Below are 27,938 nucleotides of genomic sequence, written 5' to 3'. Positions count from 1 at the left end.
TTTCAGCTAATACGAATATGTCATCGTTCAACATAAACGACAGGGAGTGTGGCGAAACCGAATCTAACGGCCAAAAGAAAATGACTATCATCTGAGTAGTTATTTATACCCAGGAACCAGTAATCAATCGAATACCAAACTGGAAAATCGATACAAGTGACATGGCATGTGCCTGTGAATCGTCGGGCAATCATACACTATAGTGGTTGTGAAAATCAGGAGTTTATTTTTTCCAGCTACAGGGCTTGGCAAGCTGTTGATCGTCCAATAGAGACGGGGGTAATTGACAAGCCTGTGTGAAGAGGCCTGTGCCTGTCGAAGACGGGCATTTGATTGCAGCATCAGTAAAGCCGAGGGACTCCGTCTCGAGACCGTGGCTTGTGTAAGAGCTGGTCTATCGCGGATTCTACAGTGCTGTGCAACAATCACGTGTCCGTCTTCGGCTGAGACAGCGCACCTGGTAGTGCGTTTATGCGAGAGAAGGAACTTTAGTCATCTTTGACGCTGTGTGGTATAGCGCGTCCTGGGTTCGTCTTATAAATGGCGGACTTTTAGTCCAAGTGAGGTTTTGCGAAACCTTGGATTTACATTCTACTTGCCTTGATGAATTATCGTTGCCGTTAGTGTTAAGACCCTTTTCCCATCGGAACCATACAAATATGCCTGACAAGACAAAGCCTATTGAACTTTCTGGAACTCCTCATGTCCACAAGATCGCTACGGGTAAGTGATGTAACCTGTCGGTGTACACCACCTTTCAATACCTGCGCTGCTTCTACGCATTGATCCATTTCATATCTGATCACATGTCATTAATTGCCTTCAGCTTGTTGGGTGAAATGTTGCATACTTATATTGTATGCATGGACATTGCAAGACATGATATCACTACAAAACTACACTTGATGTCCGCTTAAAGGCTGGTCAAACACTTAACCAAGTCACTGACGTTGACTATGTGATATCGTATCCGGTTGTTCAGAGTATCAGTCACTAGTTCCTTCAAACGTTTGAATACCGCTGAGTTTACCTAAAACAGCAAACTACCTTGATACTCTGAAGAAAGCTGCAATTGTTCAGATGTCTTATAAATGTTTGCAAATAATCTAATATTGGCTGAAATACTATATATTTCAGATGCAACTTTAAATTTCAGCCTCCGTGATTAACTTTTGGATAGCTGTTTAGACATTTTGAATGGGGAGTCACCGTGGTGTATTCCGATGATTTTTTTGTGAGAGGAAATCTTTTCAACACTAGTTATGAAAGGTCATATTTTGTGAATGACAAGGTAACTCAAAGATGTGGGAGGTTGTCACTTGATTATCTGGTCCAGGGGCGATTCAAGTTACTATGTTTTGGATTATTTTAATCACAAGCGACAACCGAAGTGAATAAAAGGCACGAGTGCGAATATGAATTCTCACTGTTATACATATCTCAGACACAGCACACAGAGTGACAACACAGTGAAGTCACGACATATGTAGATGTGCTTTTTAAAATACGGGCATCTTTTTCTAATAAAGAAAACAAAGTGGTCTGTCTGTTAAATGTACATGTTCCATGAATGCTCATTCTGAATTATATTCTGGTGGACTGTGTTAACTCATGTGTATGATCTTCAATTCAACATACTCCTTCTTCTAATTTTGCGATGAAGTGCATAGTCCGACTCGTGTAGACGGCCTCGTCTCAGTGAACAATGTTACCCGCGACAGTGACATCACTATAATGTGCATAACCCTTGCCATATGTTTAGAAAGGGGTGAACATGAATAAAGCACATTGGCATACCCTTGGATATCCTTTATGAACTTTGATAGGTAAATTGAGCATGAAAATGTATAATTATTCTTGTAAATGTATCAGCAACATATACATGTTCATGTTGACAATTAGTGATCTGACCTTTCAGGAGCTGGGGTAACAGGAGGATTCATTCCAGACTTAATTAGCACAAATCCAAATTCATCACTGAAACCTGTGTCATACCGAGTTCATTTCTCAGAATAGTCTGAACTCTTTTATACAGGATGCATACTGCACATGCTATGTGGCGTGTCGTCCGTCGTCATTCTATACTCATTCATCCAAGCACGTTACCAACATGTGCCTTATTAGTGGCAGTTTGAAGTGTTTTCTTTTTACTCTTGAATCATCCTTATTTCTATCTTGCTGTATTGAACTCCGCTGCCCGCAGAGTGACGGGAAAGGAAGGAGCACTACTAACCATCTGTAGCTGACGGCCTGATCAGATGGATGGATGTTTGAAGAAGCCCATTCAATTAGTGATTCCGCAACTGGGAATAGTCACTGTGTGCAGATTTAATTTGGATGGTTGTGTAAATGGTTCAAATACATCCTTTACCCATCAGAAGTACTGTACAGATTGTTTGGGGTACACAGTCTTTGTGACGCGCATGGCTTTTCAGCCACATCTGGTATGTAATTAAAAATACCAAGTACTGAATTCATCAGATATTTCCAAGAGCTGTAGCTCACCTATGTGGAATGTATCTGTATGCTTAGGGCACGGTTTGTCCCAGACACTCAAGTAGACAACAGACGGGGGGCAAATAGCAGCCATCTGAGCAAGAACACGTTCTCTCTGCTAATAGACAGTACATCTCTGTCATATTTTACTTGACAGCTGACACAAAATCAATGGCGGGCACATTTAATGTCTTTGTCGCCCTTAATGATAACAAAATACACAAGGCAGTGGACGAAAGGCTTGCGAAACATCGAGTCTAGACTAACATTGACCCACGCCCTTCGGGATACGATGACACGCAATAGACTAAGTCATCTACAGTGATATGTCTTTCAATTAAATCGAATTTAGCGTATCACGAGATTGATGGGGACCAACTCTAATGCGGTAACCCCACACGTTCTAATGTGTATTGTATGTGGATAATGGACTGTCACGTATCAATCCACCCAATCCCCTCTCTCTTACTTATGGAGCTATGACAAGTTATCGTCCAAGAATGAGTTTCCACAATATTATGTACAAACTAAAGCTCTTATGTTGTGTACAGAAGAAATACGTTTTGGACATTCCATGCACTTAACCGAAAGATAGTGTACTTGAACACGTCTTTGAAATATAAGCATGATATAGGAAATGCCAAATCAAGTTCATTGGTATAAGTGAGTGACCAGATAGCTCATTTTTCTAGGTGGGTCTTACGGTTTCTGTGAATGTTCAAAGCGTAACAATAATTGGCCAGTGTTTAGAACAGATTGAACTGTAAGGGATAGCCTGAAGTTTATTGGTGTAACCCGTGTCCAGATACACCATGTTTCTTTTCTGTGTACCATGTGTTCTGTAAACATTTAAAATGAACGAGAATGATATTTTTTTAAAAGTCACAATTTGTAATTTGACATTAGGATATAAAGATTTCTTATGGCTAACAATACCATCTCATCTCCATTGACCCTGAAGACATTCTGAAGGAAATGAGAACACTGTGCTTGTAACATCGTCCACAGTGGCCGATCTTATTAGTGATTGAGTGAAAGTTGCTTAACGCCAGAAGCAGCAATATTCCAGCTCCATCTGCAAATAATCAAGTCTCAACCAGCCAAATATGAGTAACAATCTACGCCAACGGGGTACAAAGTCACAGAGATTGATACCATATATGACTGCCTGATTCCGATCTCAGCTTGACATATCAGAGACTCATTCAGAATCGGCATCACCTCGGCATCATCATAATTAGTGCCTCAAGTAAACAGGCAACAGTTTTGGTGTCCTTCGTGAAAACATGTATCCTAAGATGGCGACTTAATTTCCGAGGTTCACGTACAAACCTTTCTTCTTACCATTTTACCTTTTCGATTCTTCATTTTCAAACTAAAATTCACGTTTATGTTGAAAGCAAAGCAAGATGTGACTTGCTAAATATGAATGAAGACCCTTAATTATTTTTGTGGCACATACATAATGCATAAATGATACATAGCTGAACGACATTTTCCGGGGTTTTTTTCGTTCTGAATATTTAGTTGCTTTTAGTATTTAAGTTGCTAGATGGAATACAGATCCTTCCATCCCCGAAAACGATACCCGATATATATACGATATAACTATATCCTCAGCTATACACGACTCCAGTACATATCTGATAAACTATGACCCGATATATATTATCTAAATATACATATGTGTTATCTCTGTGTATCAAAATAATGAAAATTACACGACCTCATCAACAGCCAGCCAGACCTCTCTGTTTCACGGTAATGCTCACTCTTAACAAATTAATTTTGCCCTTGTCGACTTAGTCATATCTGGATTGTTTCAGAAGAGCATTGAAATTAAGCCAACAAACAGGGTCGTCAAGCATGGATTTCATAGACATATGTGCTCGTAAAGCTCGTTGCTCAGTGCGACTTCATATGTTTTGCTTACCTTGGATTTATTGTTGTTTAACGGACATTCGGTGAAAATCCCTGCTGAGTTAGGATGTACTAAATAAGCCTGCGCCGGAGATGACACTATGGACGAATTTCCATGCATTTTGGATGGCTTAATATCATCACAACTCTAAACATTTAGCGGCCATGTATGGTTAGCGGAGGCTTTCTTACCGGTATCATCACGGAGACGACATATCTTGTATATGTACATTGTACAGTCTTCTCCATATACATTTGATTTATAGCTGTATTACCTATGTTTAACTAACATATCAAGACATGAGCAACATGTAGGTAGATATCCCGTCTCTGAAATGAGTATATTTTACTGACAATAACCCAGTTCTTTACTTGTCTTAATAAAATATAATGAAAGAAGCCAAGAGACGTTCTTATCTTACAGACTTGAATAGGCGTCCTTTAGGGTATATTTGTTGTTGTGTCTGGAGATAGTTAATTATCTAATCTATTTTAATTATGGACAGAGGACACAAACTGAATAATGTTCAACTTGAAAGATAATCTGATTGCTGACATAAATTGCACCAACAACGATAATGAAAACGTCCAAGTGGAATTGGATTTTACTCTTCTCCGTTGTATGTACTCACACGAAGACACATGATGTTCCCCAGATGCAAGGCATTGCATAGCTTCTTATTAAAATGTATGAGTATAAATTGTACATCTTGCAACGACTGTGACGTGCGTTTCTTTTGTGAATCTAGTCATTATCAGTTGTTCCATCAGTAATGCATGAGCCCCGTTCATACACAAAAGTCCGTTATTATGCTGGTATAATTCCCGGACAATTAATTACATATATACATTGTTTGCTGAAGTTGAGAAATATTGGGAAAGGACATGCATAAACATATTATTTTCATAATATGTTATTATGTATAAGTTGCATGATATGAATAATCTTGATCGGAGAGACACGGGTGATCTAGTGGTCAGTGACGGGGAGTTACGCCCCTATACGCTGCCAGGATCCGCTCCTCGCGGGTTTTAACAATGAGGTAAGCGCCTGAGGAACTGTGTGGCTTCAGCTGACGCCAATGGTATGCTATATACATGGTGCTTTCATGCCAGACCAGATGTTCAAACATTTCTGCTGATTTATGAAACCCTTTAGGAATAGGAAATTTTAATGTTAATCCATTTCAACTTTAGTTGTGCAATGACGAGGTAACACATGACATATTATTAAAACAGGGGGTCTCGACTTGTATGAATATACAATGATATAATGGCACCATTGTCCGGAACTCCATACAATTTGACATCAAAACGTGCTTCTGAAAGATGCGACCACAACAATGTTACGTTCAAGCATTACATAAAATAATGTTATGTCATATATGTCTCATATATATGTATATGGATGTAAGCAATGCTAATGCGCCACCCATTATTTGTGACACAGAAGAACCGAAGAAAGTTGACACATTTACATCCTCCTCTGAAAGCTCTAGGAATAGACCCAATACAGATTTTTTAGCAAACACTTGGATTATTTTATAGGACAATCCATGCAATTACTGCCTTGGTGAAGTTAGTGGATGTAATTTGGTACGACCATGTCTGATGCCATGAGTCCAGTACTCCATTCAACCTCGTTTGCAAATACTCGTTACTGTGCTAATGAAATTGTCCACTAATGTGTATTGACTTAGGTGCTGGGCAACTGGAGAAAAGGAACCTAAGTACTTTAATCCTGTTTAGCCACATGTGGTTTGGGATTCGGGATATTTGGTGACCCAATGTCTTGAGCCTATGTAAATATAACCTACAAATCGAAAGTATAATTACTAGATAAAATCCTTTCGATAGGGTTAAATCATTAATCGGGCCTACACAAATGACGAAGAACGAATGTTATAAATATACTTCGTGTTAATGGAATGATGTGTACAAACAAATGCAGTTTGAAAAGTAAAAGGGTTGGTGTCTAAATTGATTTTTTAAATAGTTTAACTACTTTACAAATTATGAACCAAAATGATCATTTATGAAGAATTTATTGTTTTCATCTTCCTGATGCGCATTAACATCGCTGTTTCAAACATCCTATCTACAAATGATTGTCTATGTCCTGGTTTTATTCGCCTTAGTCCAAATGGCTATGACGATGTGCTAGGAGTGTGGGGCAATACAGCAACGGTTAAAACGTTATAAACGGCGTTTTGGATGAAACATCCGCTCTGAAGGGTACCTTCTGATTAATTTACTGATGATATTAAGCATGGTGTCACTCCTGAATTTGACTCTTTCGGACCATCATTTCTATCAGTTTATTGAATTCCCTATACTGGAGTAAAGAGGTACATATTGGTATTTGCACTAGTGTGTATGAACGTGCGATGAGGAGACTGCAGTGGGCAGTTGACATGCTGCAAACTACTAGTCAACTAATACTAATTAACTGAGGAAGTCGATGTAAAACTGACTGTAACTTTCATGAGTCTTCTGGAGATACGAATCAGGCCAGTGACATACCTGCAATATTGTTGAGTGCGTCCTTGACCAAACGGATCAGGCGTTCAGGAATCATCCACATGCACTTCATCTCGAGGGCGGTGGGGTAGCCTAGTGGTTAACGCGTTAACTCGTCACGCCGAAGACCCTGGTTCGATTCCCCACATGGGTGCAATGTGTGAAGCCCATTGCTGGTGTAGCATGTCGTGATATTGCTTGAATATTGTTAAAATGGTGTAAAACTAAAGTCACTTCATCTCGGCTTCAAACTGCCATATTGCCAACATACACCTTTGATATACACAACTTTAAAACTAGGATATTTGTCAGGTCAAATGTCATGTTTTCAAATGATTGCACCTCAGTGAAGGTTGAGTCTGACAACATAGAAGGAAGGATATGTAAGAGTATAGTACTGTATATCAGGATAACATTATGACAGCTTTTGTTGTCCAGCTTGAATCTTTAGGAGTCACATAAAAGTCACAAATCGTAGCAGCACACCATCCGTAGAATGCCATGAACAGCAGTGAGAACTTTTCCCCGCTGAACTTGTCAGAACGGGATAGGAAGACGTATGGTCAGGGACAAAGGAGCCGTGTGCCTCAATGTCATAGGCCGGCTACAATGTTTATTGGTCTTGGTCAGGGTCCTTGATACTAGAAGGGTGTGTGCGTCAGTGTCTTAGGCCGACGTCAATGTTGGTAGACTTAGGTCAGGGACATGATACTAGAAAGTCGTGTGGCAACAATGTTGGCTGAACTTGGTGAGGCGCTGCGAGAGGTGCGGAAGAAATTTGAAATGTGTCTCGTCATCCCTAATCAGAACATACATGTATATGATGCAGTAACTGTTTTGTGAGCGTCGAAACCAACGACATATGTCTACTAAGTCAGCGAGCCTCACCACCATCCCGTTAGTCGCCTGTTACGACAAGCACAGTCGCCATTGTAGCAGGCATGGTTTGCTGAAGGCCTGTTCTACCCCGGCGTCAGAATGAGCAGTAACTGACCCGTCCTTCGTATGTTCTCTGAAGACTGAACATGCTCATGCATTTTAAAACTCCTAATGCCTTCGATATTAATGTCATATTTAACAAAGTTAATTCCTTATCATTTACCTTGCAATTTAGTCTCAACTGTTAAGAGTATCCGAAGACCGACGCCTCTTGGAGGCTTTCTTTCATTTTTGTCGTGGTTGATTTTCATTTACTTTTTTCATTCCGTCAGAGGATTGTACTGAATTGGCAAGATATGTTGAAATATGTTGAAATGTGTGCCCCAAATCTTAACCTTCTCTCGCGTAATTATTACTTTGTCACCATATGAAATTCTAAGTTAACCCCAAAACAAAGATTAACAACAACGTGAGCAACAGAAAAGAACCCCAAATCAAACCAACGTTGAGAATATGTTGTCAACATCTTTTTTTAATATTCACTTAGTTCACTTAGATAACTCGGATATAGCTAGCTGCATAACCCCTAAATTAGAGCCTCAATCGTGTCAGTAAATGGTAGTGTCTGTACATGGATATAGCCCCGGGATAAGATTTCGTTACCATAGTAACAGTTTATCCATCACATTGTCTTACTGTATCCGAGAACAGAAAGAATACAAGCTTTGTTATCAATCTTAAAATCATAAGACAAGAATGTTTTCTACTGTTGTCCTATGTCTTTATATTTTGGTCCTTAAAATATCGATTGTACGGTATCACTGGTAAACATGCGGAATGTGACGATCAGATCAAGCATGTTCTTCGATCATAGTGGAGTAGTTGACACCCCCTCTCATTCTCTTTTCACAAGACACTGTGTTAAGATACGGTCGACTATCTTAATATTTTAGGGCATTATACTCAGAAATCTCAAAACATTCAGGGCGTATCGACAATCACAGGTTCCTGGTGTACTTAAGGGGCAGAACTCTGCAAACCATTACGGCGCTTTAGACGACTCGGCCACACGTATACCATACAGTCAAAGATCACCACACCACCATCAGGATACTTCATCGATCACACTGAAACTTGATTAACGATGGAAATTATGCATGAGGGACAAGTAAGGAAGGCCTCATTGAAAGTTAATGCGATAATGTTTCAATCAACAATGATATAGAGACTGACATCATACAATTTGGTGATTCGATTTGGGTATTGTGATGTAAATTTCACGAGAAATGAACCTCAAGACGCCGTCGACCGATTGCACAGATTACCATCGCGGTAAGAAGGACCTTTGTGTCCAGACTGACAGCTATTGATGATTTACGTCACCTGCGACCTTAATTAGGGTAGGATGAAATCTACAACATCAATAAAATGCTTGGTGGTACCATGGTTACTTAACCAGTTGACATACCCACGTTCGGTAACGAACTTAATCAACTCAGTGTTTGAACATATCACTGGCTCAAAGAATGAATTTTCCTATTTTACAAAGGTTCCAATTTTATTAGTCTTCCTGTCTGACAATTCAATGTTCAGGAGGTGCCAACATTGTCCATCCACATGTGTGATACTTGTAATCATGACTGCACAGCTGAGAAGAACTACATGGTATTACCATTGCTGTTGTTTTCTAATTGTGCAGACAATCCATTCAATGTCTCAGAATTATTGCTGTAGACGACATGATTCTCCTTTACCCTCACAGTAAAGAGTTTGGGTTACATTTTCATTTTCAAAATGAGATTGACCTTTACTTGTTCCACGTCTGGAAATCTCATCGAAAAGAAATTTAAGATTTGAATCATGTGCATATATAACTACAACGGGTGATATCAAATCAAACGTGATGACAGTTGTTCTTGCCTTCATATGAGTTCATATCTGACGTAAAATTAGGATGTGGTTAGGTCGTGCAGAGCACCTAATTCATCTAACTGGCTCCCTTGGGCGTACCAGAAATATGTAATCGCAGGTTCGAATACTAGATTCGCCCTAATTATCTATGCAGCCTTGCTAACATCATACCCATGCTGGTGTTAAACGTTGAATGCCGACGTTATCTCTGATGCTTTATCAGATCTATCTAACACGCTATCACATCACAGGAATCCTCTTCAAATCTCGTTTAACCAATCCCAATCATTCATCCGGTTGATATGGAGGTACCAAGACAATTGCAAGTAGGTAATACAGCTCAAATTAAATGTGTTGTGCCACCTGATTCCTAAGAAGGTGTCGCTCCAGTTCGAGCCAGAAAACGACATTAGTGAAACAAAAGCGAAATGTGTAATACTATCTTGAACATGTGAATGAGTGTCTAGTTTTCTATTTCAGATTATATAAATTATTAATATTCATCTGGAAACAACTTTACACACATTTAAACGTCCTAGCTGACACAATTTAACAAGGAATCTTGTGTGAAGATAGTTGCATTAACAATATTTGTTAATGGTTAAGGTTAGAACGTTAACGTTAGGCATCTGATGCGTTCATCTATTAAGACACATTTTATCTTATGCATTGTTAATGGAATGCATTGTTGTTAAAAGAACAAACATCATCTACAACTTGTTTCAAATGTGAAAATGTGATTGAAAAATTTCAGGCACAAATATTCTATTGGTATTCATTCATTCATTCATTCATTCTATAACTAAGTAATGACTTGTGACAAAAAATAAGAATAACTTTTATGAACACACTCAAATTCCTTCTAAAACATGTATTAGATCTCTAATGGTCCATCGTAATCGTGCTCACAAGGCATATGTTCAACGCCATCTCCTGCTGTCTTTTCGTAAAGAAGCATGCTACTGTAGCGCTATCACAATCGCCGATAGATATGCTCATCCGATACGCGAAGTGCTGTTATCTAAACCGGTCACTGAATCTTAAATCTCAATTCTATTCGCTGTAGGACATGTCCACTCGCTTTGCGAACACCAGCTGTCCATCTGGTTTCAGAAATAATTATCACTGTATCGCAAACAAATCATACCTTCAGTAATACTTATTAATTTGTCCTAATTTTAGGACGTTGTAGAGACAAGAACCACATTCATCAAAGGTTTCAGTCACAAAACACTGTACAAAGAAATAATCACGTTTCAACATGTTGTTTTGCCACTTTCAGCAATGCACGCGCACACGATGTGTACTATTTATATGAAAGTACTTAACGAAACAAGCCCTTGTGTGCTAGTTGGACACGATTTGTATCTAGTTAACATAGTTTTTTCGAGGACGTGAAAACTCTCATCACGTAAGTTCTGCGTGTTGGTAAACGTCTCATTTTCATCTTTGTATGGACTTTAGAAATGGGTACTTCTTTCCGCTTTGTCGCCGTCAGGCCGGGTCTTCAACTGGTGAGTACGTTCACTTCACTTGATATTCTTGTTAACAGAGATGCATGGTCAGGGCTGCAAGTTCTCTGAAGATGGCTACCCAACGAGGTGTACACACTTATCAACTTCATAGTTTTTATGGAGACAGACAGGCGCTGAAAGGGCGTAAAATTGAGTGAGACGTATGTCTGCAACGCTGAACATTTCAATTTTTGATTGGAACTTCTATAAGAATCGATCATTTCTGTTCCGAGTGGGTTATATTCATTGTCAGAAACGAGAAGGTTTTGCTGTACATGTAGCTACGGATGAGAACTTCGAAAGAGTTCCACTCAAGGTCAACAGGAAGGACAAATGCTGTAGTCTGTGTATACCTAATTCAGCGTAAAGTAAAGTTCTTAAAATACATTTCAATAAGGGTCTTGACACCAGTATCTTAAGGCATAACATAAATGCGCTACGTATTTCTTCAGCAACAAAGCGCAATTATAGGAAATTCCAACACCATGTCCATTGGGTGATGGACTATGTAGCTCTGTTTGTGGAATTCAGTTCCAGAATAGATTTTATGCATTCTTGTTTTCCCACTGTAAATAACCATATTGTCTCTTCCATGTACTAAGAGAAAAATGCGTTTAATATGCACTTTCAGCGAAACCACAGGGACATGCGTGCAGAGTTTCATATCCCAGTGACGGCAACAGACGGCTATAAAAGGATTGGCACTTAAAACGTAACCTAACACGGTACAGCAATTTCCTAACACAACACATCGACCGTTATGGTTGGGGTTGTCGGTACGGAATAAAGCATCCATACCTAAATCAAAGCTGCCATCTATCAAGTAAGGTCAGGTGGGGAAGGGATGACTTAGGCGCTGTGAGGTGATTCTGCAACTACATGACATCAACCAGGTCATGCATGGCAGTGGTAAAACCATCTTGAAAATCATTTCATATTTAGTGCACTGAATACATAGAAAGAATTAACATTATCAAGTAGTTTCAGAAGAAGTAATGAAAACGGAGTGGATGAGTGAGTTTTACGGGTCGCTTTTAGCAATATTCCAGCAATATCCAGCGGGGAACACTAGAAATGGATTTCACACATTGTATCCAAGTGGGGAATCGTACCCTGGTCTTTGGCGTGATTAGCGGACGCTTTATCCACTGGGCTATCACTCATTTAGAGTGACATCATGCCAGCTACCCGTGAAGATCCGAGTTAGGATTGGACTTCAGCAGCCCATGCTTGTCTTAAGAGACAGCAGGGGATCGGGATGTCGGGTCGTTGGGTAGGTGGTCACGTATTATTATCTTATTGGCGTAGATCTATATGTGCAAAATGTTGATTACTGGATTTACTGATCCAGACTGGATTATTTCTGAGTTCGTTGTTAAACAACACTAAAACAATCACATCAACACAACTTTTCTTTCTGTACAAGCCTGGAAATACTGAATACATGTACACCGACGATGATGTAAACGCAATTGTTCCAAAACAATCAATATGTAGCTCAATATTGTCTCCGACGAAATTACACTGTGACGTAACAGAAGTGAGCATACTCTTCAGTCGGTCGTAAATTGGTATTTCACTCGATTTAGTAGGGCTGATGTACCTCAGGCATATAGCACAAACCAGACATTGTTCATATTTAACAGACTTCATACTCGACATGCAACATGTATTTAAAGCGTTCAATTAGACAGAGTTCAAAATGGGGACGAGATATTATTGCACTATGCAGCATGACATCTCCAAATGTGGCCTACATTATCGTAATTACAAATGTGTCAAACCTAGATTCCTTTGATGTAATTATCTTGAAATGATTCACTAATCCACCATCAAGTGATTGATATTATACGAGTTATTTAACGTATAACGACTTGTATACACAGACCCAGGGGATGTCATCAAGTGTAGATACTGAGTAATCAAAACATTATTCGACTTTATACGAGACCTATTAAAATACTACAGTAGAAAAAACATGCAATTATCACTTAAAGCGATTTCAATCACTCAGTCGCCTTTGACGCTCAAAATGCGTTTGATCATAGGAGCGGTACGCGTATAAGCTTTCATGTGTGTACGGTTCATCAATATCAAAGTTGAACATATCTACTACTGTTATGTTGTATTGTGCATCCCGACTGAAGCTGGAGCCTAGCAATGCCCCAATACTTTACATGTCGTCAGTAAGATAATGTTTTGCCTTCATATCGACTCACTTTGAAGCATCGGTATCCCTTTCTCCTGTTTCAAGGAACATGCAATATTACTGCACAAAGAGTAAAACTATCGTGCTATTTTTGCAACCATGTTATTTTCCTTCAAGACTAATTAATATTGTTGGACTCGGTCTTGGACTTAGGACATACTTTTTCTACCACTGCATGCTTCAGGAGTTGCATTTTCTTTATTAATGGTGGACAACAATTTCGTGTTCTTTTTTAAAAGTCATTTGCTTCGTGACAGCGTGGATATTACTCGAACGTTTATTTTCTTTGTCGTTTAATAAACCCAAGGCAGAGTCCGAGACCTTCAAACAAAGACAAACACGGCTTCGTACATGCGTCTAATCATAATATAGTGTTACCAATTTAATACGAGTGTCGACCCAGAGTCAATAATGCGAGTAGGACAGGAACTGCGTCTTTGGACGTGAAAGTACATACCGACGACTATGGACTACTCTTACCTATGAGGTTACATGCCAACTATGGGGTTGAAAAGCCATATAGTTAGTTAAACTCATTATTATTATGTACTTTCAGTAATCAATAAACTCTCACAGCTTCTCTTGCCTCTGGTCTTTGATAAAGTCGGGTATTTTTTTATTACAACACGATGGAGTTTATATGTGACTGGCTTGAATGAAAAGGATGCACTATAAAAGCTCACTATGAGAACAGATCGTGTACACCAATAAAGATATTGAGATCCGCGAGCGCAGTTATGTAATCATTGGCAAACAGGCGTCCAAATTTTATATCTTTTGTGCTTGTCGGTGTCGAGGTATAAATCAACCCGCAGAGAATTTTACTATAAGCCCGAAATTTTATACCGAGATGAAATGCTTCACTGGGTTTTTTTTTGCGTTGTTATTTTTGCAACTCGAAAGCATCTTTGTTGTAATGTATGTGTGTGTCATAATTCGTCACGCCGAAGGCCCTGGTTCGATTCCCACGACGTGTGAAGTCTATTGCTTGTGTTCCTCGCCGAGGTAGTGCTGGAGTAAAGCTAAAATAGCCGTAAAACCACAATACACTCTCTCATTCGACTTTCTGAACTCTGAGTGAATGATTTTATTTTTGCGTCGCACTCAGCAATATTCCAGTTATATGGTGGTGGTTTGTAAATAATTGAATCTGGACCAGACAAGCCAGTGATCAACAAAATGAACGTCGATCTACACCGATGGTAGCTGATGCATGACGTGTCAGCGAGCCTGACAACCCGATCCCGTTAGTCGACTCTTATGACAAGCATAGTCGCCTTTTGTGGCAAGCATGGACTCTATCCCGGATCTTCACGGGCATTCTGAACACTGACGTCAAACATGAACGATATGGCAACGCTGAATGACCCCTTGTAAATGTTTACGATTATATTTGAAATGTCAAAACAAACTGAACTGCAATATGACGAAGACGTCTGGAATTTTAACAACAGCTTGGATATAGTACGAAGACGTTTATTCGTGCTGAGCAATGAAGATTTAATACATAGCTTCAAACGAGCCCCTCCCGTATGACAGTATGATTGCAATTTAATTTTATCACATTTGATTTTAATGTATCAGAAATCATGCACACATTTCCAAACTTGCATTAGGCATGGCACAGCAAAGCGTTGTATTTCGTTGTTAGGCACCAACAGTCTGTTGCAATACATCCATGGCGAATGTGTTTTTTTTCAAGTTCGGCGTAATGTAGTTCCCAAGTTATTGCCGTTTCTTTACTTTTGGAGCGGAATGGACAAAGAACTAACACAAATTTTGTGACAATGATATTCAAACCCATGATCAGCATATGCTTACGTAATGCATATCGGCAGCCCAGACCACAAGCCCTTGATGATAACATCAGCACATCCCTTGATGATAACATCAGCACATCCCTTGATGATAACATCAGCACATCCCAAGTACATATGCTTAATTGATGTATTAAGTTGTGTACTGTGGGTTATATCAAGGCAACAGCTGACAGGCTGTCCTTCGTTGGCATTCTATGCTAAACTAAAATAGAGAGCATATTGTTTGAAAAACAGAATTCAAATCAAGATAATTAGGGATTTGAACCTCAATCTATGACTGAAAAAAAGCTACGAAATCTGAATAATATATATATGAAGTTCGTTTAAATTGCTTTGATCATTATTTCACTTTCACCAGTGTTTGATGTGGGACGGATGACCGTAATGTATGTCTACAGCATTAGTGAGTTTATTAAAATAAAGTAAATGATGCGTCAGAATGTGACCTTACGTCTTGAGAGTATCCATAATACACGTGTGAAGATCCGGCTTAGAACTGGTCTTCGGGAACCCATTTTTGTCTCAGGAGGAGATTAACGGGATCGGGTGGTCAGGGTCGCTGACTTGCATCTTATTTTCATAGATCGATGCTCATAATGTTGATCACTGGATTGTCTGTTCCAGGCTTATTGTATTCACACACCGCTGGCATGCTGGACTATTCTGAATGTGGTGTGTAACAGCATCAAAAGCAACAGCAACAACAGCAGCAACAGCAGCAACAGCTGCAACAATACGTTGCATATTCGACCACTTCATGCGTAACGGTTCCTTCCACATTCCGCATCTACTGACTCTGACCATCGACTGATCTTTCATACTGTTAACGCTCTGAAAATGTTCAGCCAAATTGAGCGCTAATGGCAATTATCGTAAAACGCAATAGGCACTATCAGATATATCCAGCTTCTCGTCAAGAAAATGCAATAGAAAGTAACAGTCGATATATATGTATATTTTAAATGTAAAACTTCACTCCCTCATAAGCTGATCTATTTTGTGACATAAAAAGTTTTTAATACCACCCAAAATAGACACCAACCCATAACTAATCTTCTTCCAAACATGGCTAGAGCCGTTCATCCAATTGACCTACCACGTACAACATTAACGCAAATGCTGATCTCAACAAAATAATAAAATCCAACTGACTTTCTAGACCTGTGATCTACAACGCGGAAAGAAATGTTTGCAATTTATTCTTTGAGGGAATATATCGATGACAAAAGTGCGGATTTCAAACAAGACGTGCCAAGGCTCATTACCCAAAGGACTGAATGCCACATCATGGCGATCAATGAAACCGATTTCTCGTGTGATCTTTATTTAGACCGTCAATTACATGTCCACATGGAAATTAATGGCATAAATTCTATAGAAAACATGGATTTACTTCAACGTTTATATTGACGATGCCAACGTTTCAGCATCGTGCTAATGTCTAGAGGCAGCTCATTCAAATCCCGTGTTCGCTGTATTTACCAAATGGTATTTCATTTTGATCTTTTTTCACTGCGTTCAATGTTGAAATTCGTTACAGTGTCGCCCGTGATGTCCATTTTCAATATTCTTCTACCTGAATTTCTTAAGAGGAATTGAACTGTAATTAATGTTGGCATTTTCTGTCAACGATGTCAGGTTTCGAATTTCCTGGATAAATATAATCATTAGTGGATTGAAATATCTATAAAGACATGTAAGACTGAATGTCACTGAAATATTGAATACGAAGGAAAGCTATAATCTGTGAGAGACAAAAAAAGGTTTCAATCATTTAGCTATTATTTCTTCTGTATGCTTTTATAAAGACATTTAAGACTTAAAGAAGCATAGAAGTGTACAGTGATCTTTGTGATCAATAACGTAATGACATCATGTATCGTAAAAGATATGAAAAAAATCATGATTCATTATCGAAATTGCGTTTGATGTTTGTATCGTGAACTTTAAAATTTGAATTCAAATATGTGATTTAACTGAGTGATTATTAAATATTCTTACCCATGTATGGAAACTAATGTTATATTTCTGTCTTATTATGAGTATGATCCCAGGAAGTTGAGATTGACACATCTATGTGCCGCTGAGATGGTCGAGGGAAAAACAAAGAGTCTTTGAGCAGCTGAACTGGATGCTGGCGCTATACAAATGTTAGCATGAAATAAAATTGGTGTTGAATAAGAAATTGTTAGTTGCCTCAGGGCAGAGTACCAGGACACCGATATTTTGACCGAGACATTGGAATATAAGACGTAAACGCCAGAAATTACCTAATCTCGATTATCCACCAAAACAGTGCACTGGGTGTTACTGCCAAATTGGTAACACTGACAGTCGCACAAGAACTCCTCTCAAAGTACGGTTCTTCTGTTCTAAGTCACCTCAAGGAGTAATATCAAAGATCGACCACATGTATCTTCGACGGACCGACATTCCCTTCAGTCGAGGTCAAGGCGTTGCAATACGTGCCGTGTATTAAATTGGGACACTGTCTCTGTATAATTACATGTACGTGTTAGGAGATCGGTTACTGCCACTTTGATGTATATATCATTGACTTCATGTTACGAGACGGGAATAAGGGTTATTACTGACTTGAATCAGTTTGGGCTGTACTTCCAATTCGCCCCAATGCGTGAGGGAATATAATTACAAGCAACATCACGTTTTCATCATCTAAAAAAGAAATTATCTCTTTCAAAAACACTGACTTTCACGTACCTTGTGCACATGTCATCGAACCCCAACTGCGTAGATCGACGCTCGCGCTGTTTTGATCGCTGGAATGCTTCATCCGGACTTGATAATTTACAGACTGTCGCCATGTAAGTGGAATATTGCTGAGGGTGTCGTAAAACTAAACTCACTCACACACTCACTCACGCAAGCACGCACTCACTCACTCATCCGTCACTTTCAATCCTGAACTTTTTATTGTGTTTATTTATACGTTTATGTTTTACACCCAGCATAACCGGGCAACCACCAAGATCAGGGTGAGAGTTCAAGGTCATGACCTTCAACGTCCAGTGCCTGTCCTCAGATGCTTCTGACGCTATCAGTGTCGACAATATCATTGTCACACCAGCAGTTGCCACTGGGTTAGGGGCGGTTTCCGTCAATTTAAATCCTGACCTTTTTAGTGATTTTTGTTTTTATTATTATTAATATGTTTTATTGTCACAGTCCTTTATCGTAAAACGTATACAGTAAGTGTGATATCGTCATAAACTGTACTGGATGTTCAACATGCTCTGATCTACTGAAGGTATCAGGGTCGACCACCTCATTGACTTGGTTGAGGCATGTCATCGTATTCCAACTATGTGAGTGAGTGGGTTAATATTTAGCGTCACTTCGGCAATACTGCAGCCATATCGTGACCCTAATATGTGATCGATGTTCAAGAAGGCAAGCACCAGCTCGTTTGGCCCACATTATGTACAGACTCTCACAACGATGCAGGACTGTTCTTAAATGCGACAAGAAGTAACAACAACAAATGCATTCAATACTTACTCTTTGTATTTTTCTTTTTGTTTGTTTTGGGTTTTTTCCCTGCTTTTTTTTAAAATTCAAAACAGCATCTGGCGTTGCTCAAACGATGTTTGACACAAGGATCTATCACCACGTGGAGGTTGTGGCTCTGGCTTGGGATATAAACCATGCATGAACTCATAAAATCGAACTTCGGTAAACCGTTACTCACGTAAAAGGCTGCAGCTGACAGTTTTATGGCGATTGTCCCCAACATTCAGGAGCCTAAACACTTACAATCTCTCTTTAACAACACTCACCACATCAGTGGTATCAACGCAGAACCTGGTCATTTTTAAGACCATCGCATGATGTTAGGTCTTTCAGGACAGTGCTAACACGCTTTGTCGAGTCATTGATGTAATTGACGATACAACAATTGCTGCCTATATCGCCTGAATTGCGATCCTCAACAACAACACTCGGTCAGATTGAAGTCTCTGCTTATTATCGTGTTCTTAACACTTGTTTGATGTGCATTCTTTGTTGGCAAGACGCTAAATCAGATCCTTGGCAGGAAATCGTTGCAATCCTCTTTGATCAGCGTACGTTTTGGTGAACCACTTAGCCAAGAAACGCAGACCTGAGCAAATAGAGTCATCTTTGTCTCTGTGTACAGCGCATGGAATTGCAAACGTCATCCGCGGGATCATTTCGTAAACTATTAGAAGTACCTTTGGACTATTTTATCACGGAATGGCATGAGCTGTTCATGATAGTGATGGTGATTAGTGCCACCACCTTCAACACTCAATGAACATTGTCTCCTTCACAAATATACATACAGACAATGTACAAAAGTCTTTGAGAAAATTGGAGTGAGAAAGTTTTAAACATTTTAACTTTTAGCCTGTGACTCAAGTTCAGGTTTGTTTGTCGTTCGACTCTTTCGGCTGTATGACGAGAGCTTTCTGACAATTAAGTCCGAGACCAGGGAGAGATATCATACGCATCGATGCATCGACAACACGCATGTAACGCTGTATGCTGGCTACAAGCTGGTACTGTCGGAATCGAATACAGGTTCATCGGTTTCTAAACGTGCTTGAGGGCAATTGGAATCACAACAGGAGCCACCATTGGATATCAAACTGATTATTTATTCTCCTGAATACACCATGCATTTGGGCATTCTCTGTATGAGTGGCTTGCGTGAACTAAACTGACGAACAAACGAAAGAAAATGCAAAGTCACAATGAAAAGACTTTCCTGAATGTGTTCGTTATTGTTATAGCACACCACATGAGTACTTGTGTGCGTCAGATTACTTTCAGAGACGTCAAGGACTCAATATTATTATACGTATTTGCGTCTACAGAGGTAGGAACGTAAAATTACATGTCATCAAAACCAGCCTTAGAGACTCACATTTCACCATTAACAAAAGAAAATGTAGACAACAATGCTAATATTTCACCGTAAATAATAACCAGCACCGCCCACGCTTATTATCGACTAATTAGGAAAGACTATCTCTTTCCGATCGTGACCGTCGTCACCTTATGTTTGTGGACAGATGAAAGAAACGAAATGCGGGGTCTGTAAACGACTGTAATTGAAGAATTGCAATCTCTTGAAAATGGTTGTCTGTATTCCTGCTTGTCCTGTCAACAGAATGGCGACGTCCTTTTTGATCAAAATATATTTCATCTGGAAATTCTTAATCGTTCATCTCAAATATCTAGGTATACACAAATTCATTCTTTCAGCAAGGCATATCATCTCTGCGAAGAGGACGATTCAGTATAAATTCCTTTAATTCCATTTGTGGTGATCATGGACCGATTTTCTTAAAGATCATGATAATGATGCTTGGACATTGAATATCACCAATTACTCTTTAAGGCACTTGCTGATTTGCACACAGGTTCAGTATTTATTCCTGTGGAGAGATTCTGCATTAGTCCTCAGTAAGTAGCACGCATGCTCGTCTTACCAGGCGATTTAATTGTTGCATGACGTCGTACCCTTATGGGAGATTGTTCATTCACCTCATTATATGGTCTTCTTTTTTACTGTCCTCGGTCACACAGCTGAACTATTACCGAGTGCCCCAAAATAAATAGTTTCATCAAAGGCTTTTTCATTGCTGTAAATGTTGCAGACATTTATGGGTGCACATTGATGCTTCGATATCTTAATCTAATCAAATTGTATGAAGGACAAAAGTTGATACTAAATCTGAGGTGCGCATTTGGAAAGAATAATATTTTGCTGAAAATACAAAAAGGATACGAGCACAAATCATTAACTTGTTCACTATTCTCTTATACTTTGAAATGTCTGAACCCAGATGTGAATGTGTGTCCCTAATGTGCCAAAATGTATCAGTAGTGTGACGTAAAGGTTGGAATACTGCATAGCCTGCTAATATGAAATAGATTCCTTGTCAATTATGGTAGACCTTGGGTGACAGCGCCATTTGTTACATCACTTCGTTCTTCTATATGTGGCGTGTTCCAGTATAGTTTCTGATTCCACCTTGCGAGGTCACGGCTGATAAAGGCATCGGAATGGTTCAGCCATAGACATGCGCATGGTAACTTAGTGAAGGGTCAAAGACCCCGGTGTATTGATAAGCTTCGGTTAGTAGTTTCCTTTCATTACATGCTTCCTTTATGAAGACTAATCTACAAAAAGAATACAAACGTAAATTCAGTGGAAAATATACATTGAATGAAAATCACATTTGACAAAGAAATTGCAAACGTTATGTCAGCGTTACGGGCTGAAAAGGCGAAGAGGTTGTGCATGCCTAAGATCCAAAACACCAGAATGATTCCCGTTTATAAAAACGTCACCATTCAAGAACAATTAAGTGTTTGTTTCACTTTTAGCGAAAATAAAAAAATACATGTAGTCAGTTCGTGCAGACAATGAACAAAAGAAGGACACTGAAACGGAGAAAAGACAATTCCAATCGATTCGCAAGTCATAAATAGTCCCCGGGCAACCGTGTATTTGTTCCTGTTCTGTTTCTGTCGTCCTGGAAACTATGCTAAGTATGCGTTCTGAAAGGTTTACTTGGTTTTCTTTTGCAGGTTTACCTGAAAATATTTAACAATCTGTTTTCAAAAGTGTTTGCAACTCTTGGGTATGAATGTGATACAGGAGGTCCCGTCTAGTTCTGTTAACCTCATGATTTGCAAGTTTATGTTACAGGCTGTTGTGTTGAAGTAGGTCGGACCTACGTAATTATTTCGAGTCATCCCAGTCATTTACTCAACCAATAAAGAATACATACGGACCATGCTTTTACTTGGAGACAATCTTTCGACACAACTTGTCAACGTGACTTTACATGTTACAAACGTCCTGAATGACTGAATCACTCTTTCAAAGACATGTTTTCTTCGTAATCAATGTTGAAAGCCACAGCCAAAACGAATTACGTTGTGTTGACTGCGTGTTTATAACAGAATATACTGCATGTACCTTCGTGTGTGCTGTTCATTTACTTTCGCTCTGGAGGCATAAAACTCCCATCAAATACCACCAGGAACTGGGGTTCTGTGCTTCAAAAGGAAAGTCGAACTATCAAACTACACCATTTGCATTGTTCTGCTGGATATTCCAAATGTCACAATGACCAAACAATGCATGCTTCATGACATGACCAGTGATTACGTTGTTGGGCTTTCACTTAAACATTATACAAGAAGTGACACATCTTGCTGGATGAGGCATAGGGAATGAACATTGGAATCAATACGCTTGACTAGTTCTTTTGATCTGAGGACTCAAATGATCTTCCTTTCCAGCTGGATTTTGTTTTTCACATTTCAGGCAAACACAAACTCGTTATTTTTACGAAAGCTTCCGCCCAAAGCTACATCGCAAAAATGGTTATTTTTTTTAAACTCATTTTGCAGCCATTAGGTGCTTTGGTCCGGATATGCCTATTTGAGAAGGACGCTGAATAGAATGACGCCTCGGGGAACAGCTTAATACTTACTTTCTATGGTGACAAGATAGGAGTCGTGCCTCACAACAATTACTACAGAGAACCTAGATGACGGTGATAGAGTTAGTATGATAACCTGTCTTCCTTCAGCTAAGTAGATCGAAATGGTGCGTCATTCAAACACAAATGACATTACACAATGCCACCTGCGGCCAGATACATGGTCTCTTCATTTCACATTCTTGTGGGCTTGGATCAACACTGTCAGAAAACATGGTGGTTTTGGTGGAAGTTTACGTCGCAAATTGGTACAAGAAGGATCGTGCCGTTAGGGTATCTCAGGAAAGAGATTTTTTGAAAATGTGAAAACGACTTCCATAAAAATGTTTTGGAAGAACCCCGGAGTTAATGATACAGTTTTTTGTGCCGTGGTAATTTTTCACTCTCAATACCCGTACATGTAATTATATAAACGAGTTGGTGGCTGTTGTCCACGGTGCTAGTGTTGCTCTCTCTCTCTCTCTCTCTCTCTCTCTCTCTCTCTCTCTCTCTCTCTCTCTCTCTCTCTCTCTCCAACAGAATGTTTATTTATTGAAATGATCTTTTACAAAAGAAAACAAAACCAAAACACTAACCCGAAAGAGTTGAAATGCAATGGGGTTTACGGGTTATTTCAATTATATGTTCACTTGGTCCACAGCTAGTCAGTGCTCTATCACTCTCAGATATCACATCGAAAGCTAATTTAGATACATTACGCTCGTACCGAGTGGGTCAGTCCTTTCCCTCAAAGCTAAACGCCAGACAGAGTACCATTTTGCAGTACCTTTTGGTGCCCAAGGAACCGAACCACCGACCTTTCAGCTCACCAGACACTATGTCTTCTAGCACTACGCCGGCGTGAAAACGTGCATGAAGTTGGCATTAACAGCTCTGATCCTATCCCTAACAACAGTCCATCAGAACAAATCGGAGCTATTCCTTTCTGAGGTAGCGAGGTCAGGGCCACGTTCCACGAGATCGTAGCACTAAGTTGATCACAACTCCCAATATAGACTTACGACTGACATCGCGTAACGATCACTTTGAGGAAGGGGGCACAGGGACCACTTGCACAAAGTGATCTCAGCGCTACGACTATCGTAAACCTATGCTGCAGAATAGGAGTTACAATCATTGTAGCGCTAAGATCGCTTTGTGCATGTGAGCCATGTTCTTATTGGGAACAGACTTTTCGGTTTGTTTAGCTTTCACCGAGTGGAAGGCGTGTATAATGTATTAATGATAATATTACAACATTTCGTGCAATGAAATTCGTAATTACATTGCCTGTTTTGTTCTGAAATTGCTACAGTGGAAGGGAGTCCCGTACAGATTACGTGTTACAGCTAGTCTTCATTAACCCTTGCATGTTTCAAGAAGCTACTAATCGGAGGGTCAGACACGCTTTCTTGGTTGATGCATGTCTCCTTATCCCCACTGCGAAGATCGATGTTCGTGACATAAATCTTTGATTGTCAGGTCCAGATACAATTATGTACAGAACGATATGGCGTAAGTGGAATATTGGAGAGGGCGGTGCTATCCAGTGAACAAACATACAAATCAGAGGGTATTCTTCATAAGTATATTTTTCGGTTGAGATGGAGACAAATTAGTACATTTGAAGAACATCTGGGCAGATCATCTGAGTAATAAAATCACATGCACTGTGTCTACCTTGACGTCATGCAGCACTGATAATACATTCAAGTGACTGTAGAGTGCCTAGGTTTCCGTCAGTACAGTTCGTTTTAGGATCGACCCATCATATACAGAAACATTGGCACTGCATAAACATGGGCACAGCATAAACATGGGCACAGCATACACACAATGGCATCAGACAGCATGAATCACAAATGTATCCCTCGTTGATCAATAAAAAGGCAGTTTATACAACTAAACTTCCTGTTCCTGTGAGTACAAAGTAACATGATCGACCTGACAGCGAGTACCAAGTACCCTTCACATAAAAATAACACATCAAGCGTGGGCGACTTCGACATAATCCCCAAACACTTTCCCCCAAATTTATCTACGATGTCAAGTAAACGAATAATGCAAACAGCAACGAAAACAGAAATGCAAATCTCCGTTGTGGACAAAGAGTATTAGCACTAAGTGTTCTTACAAGGAATAATCAAAGGTCAAGTGACCCTTCCTCTAATTGTCAGGATGCCATTACCTTAGTAACGAGGTCCATTCTGTCTGCTTAACTCCCGCTCTCTCTCTCAGTAAGTGTTTCCAGGACAAATCGGCACTATACACCAAATCCCGAATAAGCCAAGCCCCGCAAACCATGAAGTTACTCCACTTAAGGCCGATACCGGAGAGGTGGAGTTTGGCTGGAATAACATCGTTCTTTGATTTCCAGATTTTCAAACCACAGTGTATTGATCCGCTTTCCTGAATATTCTTTAAATGGTACCAATATTGTCGATATAAAATTATGATGTTGTAAAATTGTATTTGGAACTATTTGTATATCATAAAATAAATCGATTTTCGAACGATTTAGGCATTAAATACGAACTAGAACTATCCCATTCCTTTGGGCGATGTTCGCTAGTATCATATCGGATTATGATTAATAACAAAACATATCTTAGACATACACTATCAGTTTTCAAGCTTGCAGACATAAACACAGTAATTTGTGATTTTATCATATCTAATTTTAAAACAAACTATTTCTTTTTCAAGAAACCACAAAACTGTATTGCTGTTGTTTTGAAAACCATTTTAATCCATCAAGAGTATTGTGCTCTTGGTCGTTTTCTAAAATCACTTTTGATCTCGGATATTGATTTTCCCTGAAATTTTATCGCAAATCACCGACAAGATTCGGGGATGCTGCAATCATTTAATCTACATCCTATATTTATTCGCTGTAGTTCAGACACCACGGTGTGCCATTTCTACGGTTAACTGTCAGAACATAAATTCCAAAGTTATATGTTTTGTCAATTTTTAGGTCTTCATTACCAGTATAACAAACGGTTTGATCCTCATAATATCTGTCAAGTGTGTTCAATCACGTTTGACCGTCTATAGGTTATAATGTGACATTAAACATTACACCAAAATGAGTTCATATTTAAAATATGTCTTACAGAAAATAAAGTGTTATTTTATTGCATGAATTGCATTTACAATTAAACGTAATTGTAAGTAAACATCCAGCTTTAATTGATAGCAACGGTAGGGATCGCCTATACTTTGTAGAAATGTGTACAATAAAGTATTTCTCTGTATATTAACGAATAATAGACCACATGTATTCTACCGTTATTATTCCCAAAATGATCTGTAATAGCTAACGTGATTCAAATATTGTCGACTTGTTCACGATATCCTTGGAATATCGTAGCAAACGGTTCGCGATGGGCGTGATTCATGTTATGTAAGGGATTACTCTTTCTCAGTTGTGAACAGATTCTAGCACTTTTGTTGCGTTTGGGGGGGGGGGGGGGGCCATCGAACCCGCGGCCTCAGAGACAGGAACCTAATCGCCATCACATAGTCAGTCGTTCTCTCTAGTCATTGCGGCCCTCACATACCAAGACACGGCCGAGAGGACGTGTATTTTGAACGGTGGTGTATACTTTTGCATCTCGTGGTTGTCATACAGAGGAGTTATGAACATCAGGCCGCCATGTCATCCAATCTTCCCACAACTCTGGTTTATGACCAGTTAATGACAGCCACCGTTTTGCCCTTCCGGATATGTCTGTTTCTTTCCTTAGTACGTCTCATGTGTGCGAGATTAACGATCTTGACGGACAGGAGGAAGTCAGGGGGTATAATGCCCGATCGCTGAATGGTCAAAATTATTCTGAAGCATTTCGAACCATTACGATCCATACATGTAATCTGTAATCCCAATATATTGATATTGGGTTTTTGGGAGGTTGTTGTTATTATGTACTTTGTTAGGTATGTGAGAAATATTATAAAACAGGAACTTCCAAAATATGGACATAATATGGACTGGGCGTAGATTGTTAAGAACACAAAACAAGTTAAAGCAACAAACAGGCAGTCTGTTATGAGAGCTCATTATGAACATAATCACTGACCTCTTTGTCACGAATTGTGCTCGCGAGAGTGCGGATTGTCCAACGTGGTTGGAGACACTAATAATTGCTTTAAATATTGTTAATATTTGTTAAAACTTAATAGTGTGTGGGGATTCGATCTGACGCATAAAGCGTTAGGTCATCATCTAACTCATTCATACAACTTGACAGTTTATACAGCATACCCTGTTACATATAATGTGTGTCGTGGAACAACAACATTAATGCACACAGTTGTAGACTGTAGACCTCTTTATTCTGGAAATCTCGTTGTCTGTTCCCTCTATATAGCCAAATTTCCAGATGATGATTTTACAAGAGCAACGACATGCGGACTAATTTATACACTGGGTTCTTGCTGAATGACTTGGCTGGTTGCTCGTCATTGTACCCCGAAGGCGTGGTTAGTCTCGGACATTTCAATCACTGGATTGTCTGGTCCATCATTATCTACAGACCGTTGTCATATTTTAGATTTTTACATTCACCAACAAACAAGAAAACAAAACAAAAGAAAATAAATGTAAGACAATGTTTATTATGTCTATGACAGTTACTCACATACATATCTATATTAAATGCTCAGTTGGATTCTTTCTTCTCATGTAATAATTATACTTCTTAGACTCTGTTTTCAAAGTTGCAGAAATGTAGTATGGTATCATAACCGCAACGGTTTCCTAATAGCTAAATTTGAGGTCGGAAACCACCTTCCAAGAAAGCTAATCTTGGGTTCAGTTATTGTTGAAACAGATTCATTTGTCTCAAGAACCAAGTCCAGGAGATGCCAGTAATACACCAAGCTGACGGATGAGGCAGTTTTTAGGTAATCGTGACTTAAGTCATCATCTGACAGAATCGGTTTGTCTGTACCAGATAATTAACAGTTGGCCAGGAGCACCAATTTCTTTCTCCCGCCTACAAGTGAGTATTAACCAGTTCCCTCCGGTGACATATTTATAGAAACGTGTGTCATCTGGCGAGACACGTTTCATGTGTTTTCATGAAATACCACGCTCTCGAAGACATATCGGATCACAAACAGACAAATACACCGCTTACAGCGGGTTTTAGCTGGAATAAATAATTAAACACTGACAGGAACC

The 27,938-nt window shown here is 39.3% G+C and overlaps 1 protein-coding gene across 2 annotated transcripts in view; it reads left to right on the top strand.

Annotated features, from left to right (window-relative positions):
• Nucleotides 1-226: 226 nt before the first annotated feature.
• LOC137284393 (synaptotagmin-15-like) overlaps nucleotides 227-27,938 on the top strand; it is a 102,212-nt gene continuing 74,500 nt past the window's right edge. For both annotated transcript variants that reach the window (XM_067816181.1, XM_067816179.1), the window contains exon 1: nucleotides 227-723. In XM_067816181.1, the coding sequence (XP_067672282.1) occupies nucleotides 660-723 (64 nt within the window). In that variant the 5' untranslated portion in view covers nucleotides 227-659. The remainder of the gene's footprint in view (nucleotides 724-27,938) is intronic.

This window comes from Haliotis asinina, chromosome 5 (assembly GCF_037392515.1).
Source record: "Haliotis asinina isolate JCU_RB_2024 chromosome 5, JCU_Hal_asi_v2, whole genome shotgun sequence".
In the NCBI taxonomy this organism is placed as follows: Eukaryota; Metazoa; Mollusca; class Gastropoda; order Lepetellida; family Haliotidae; genus Haliotis; species Haliotis asinina.
Note: the sequence above shows the minus strand (reverse complement) of the source record. Positions and strands in the feature narration are given on the sequence as shown.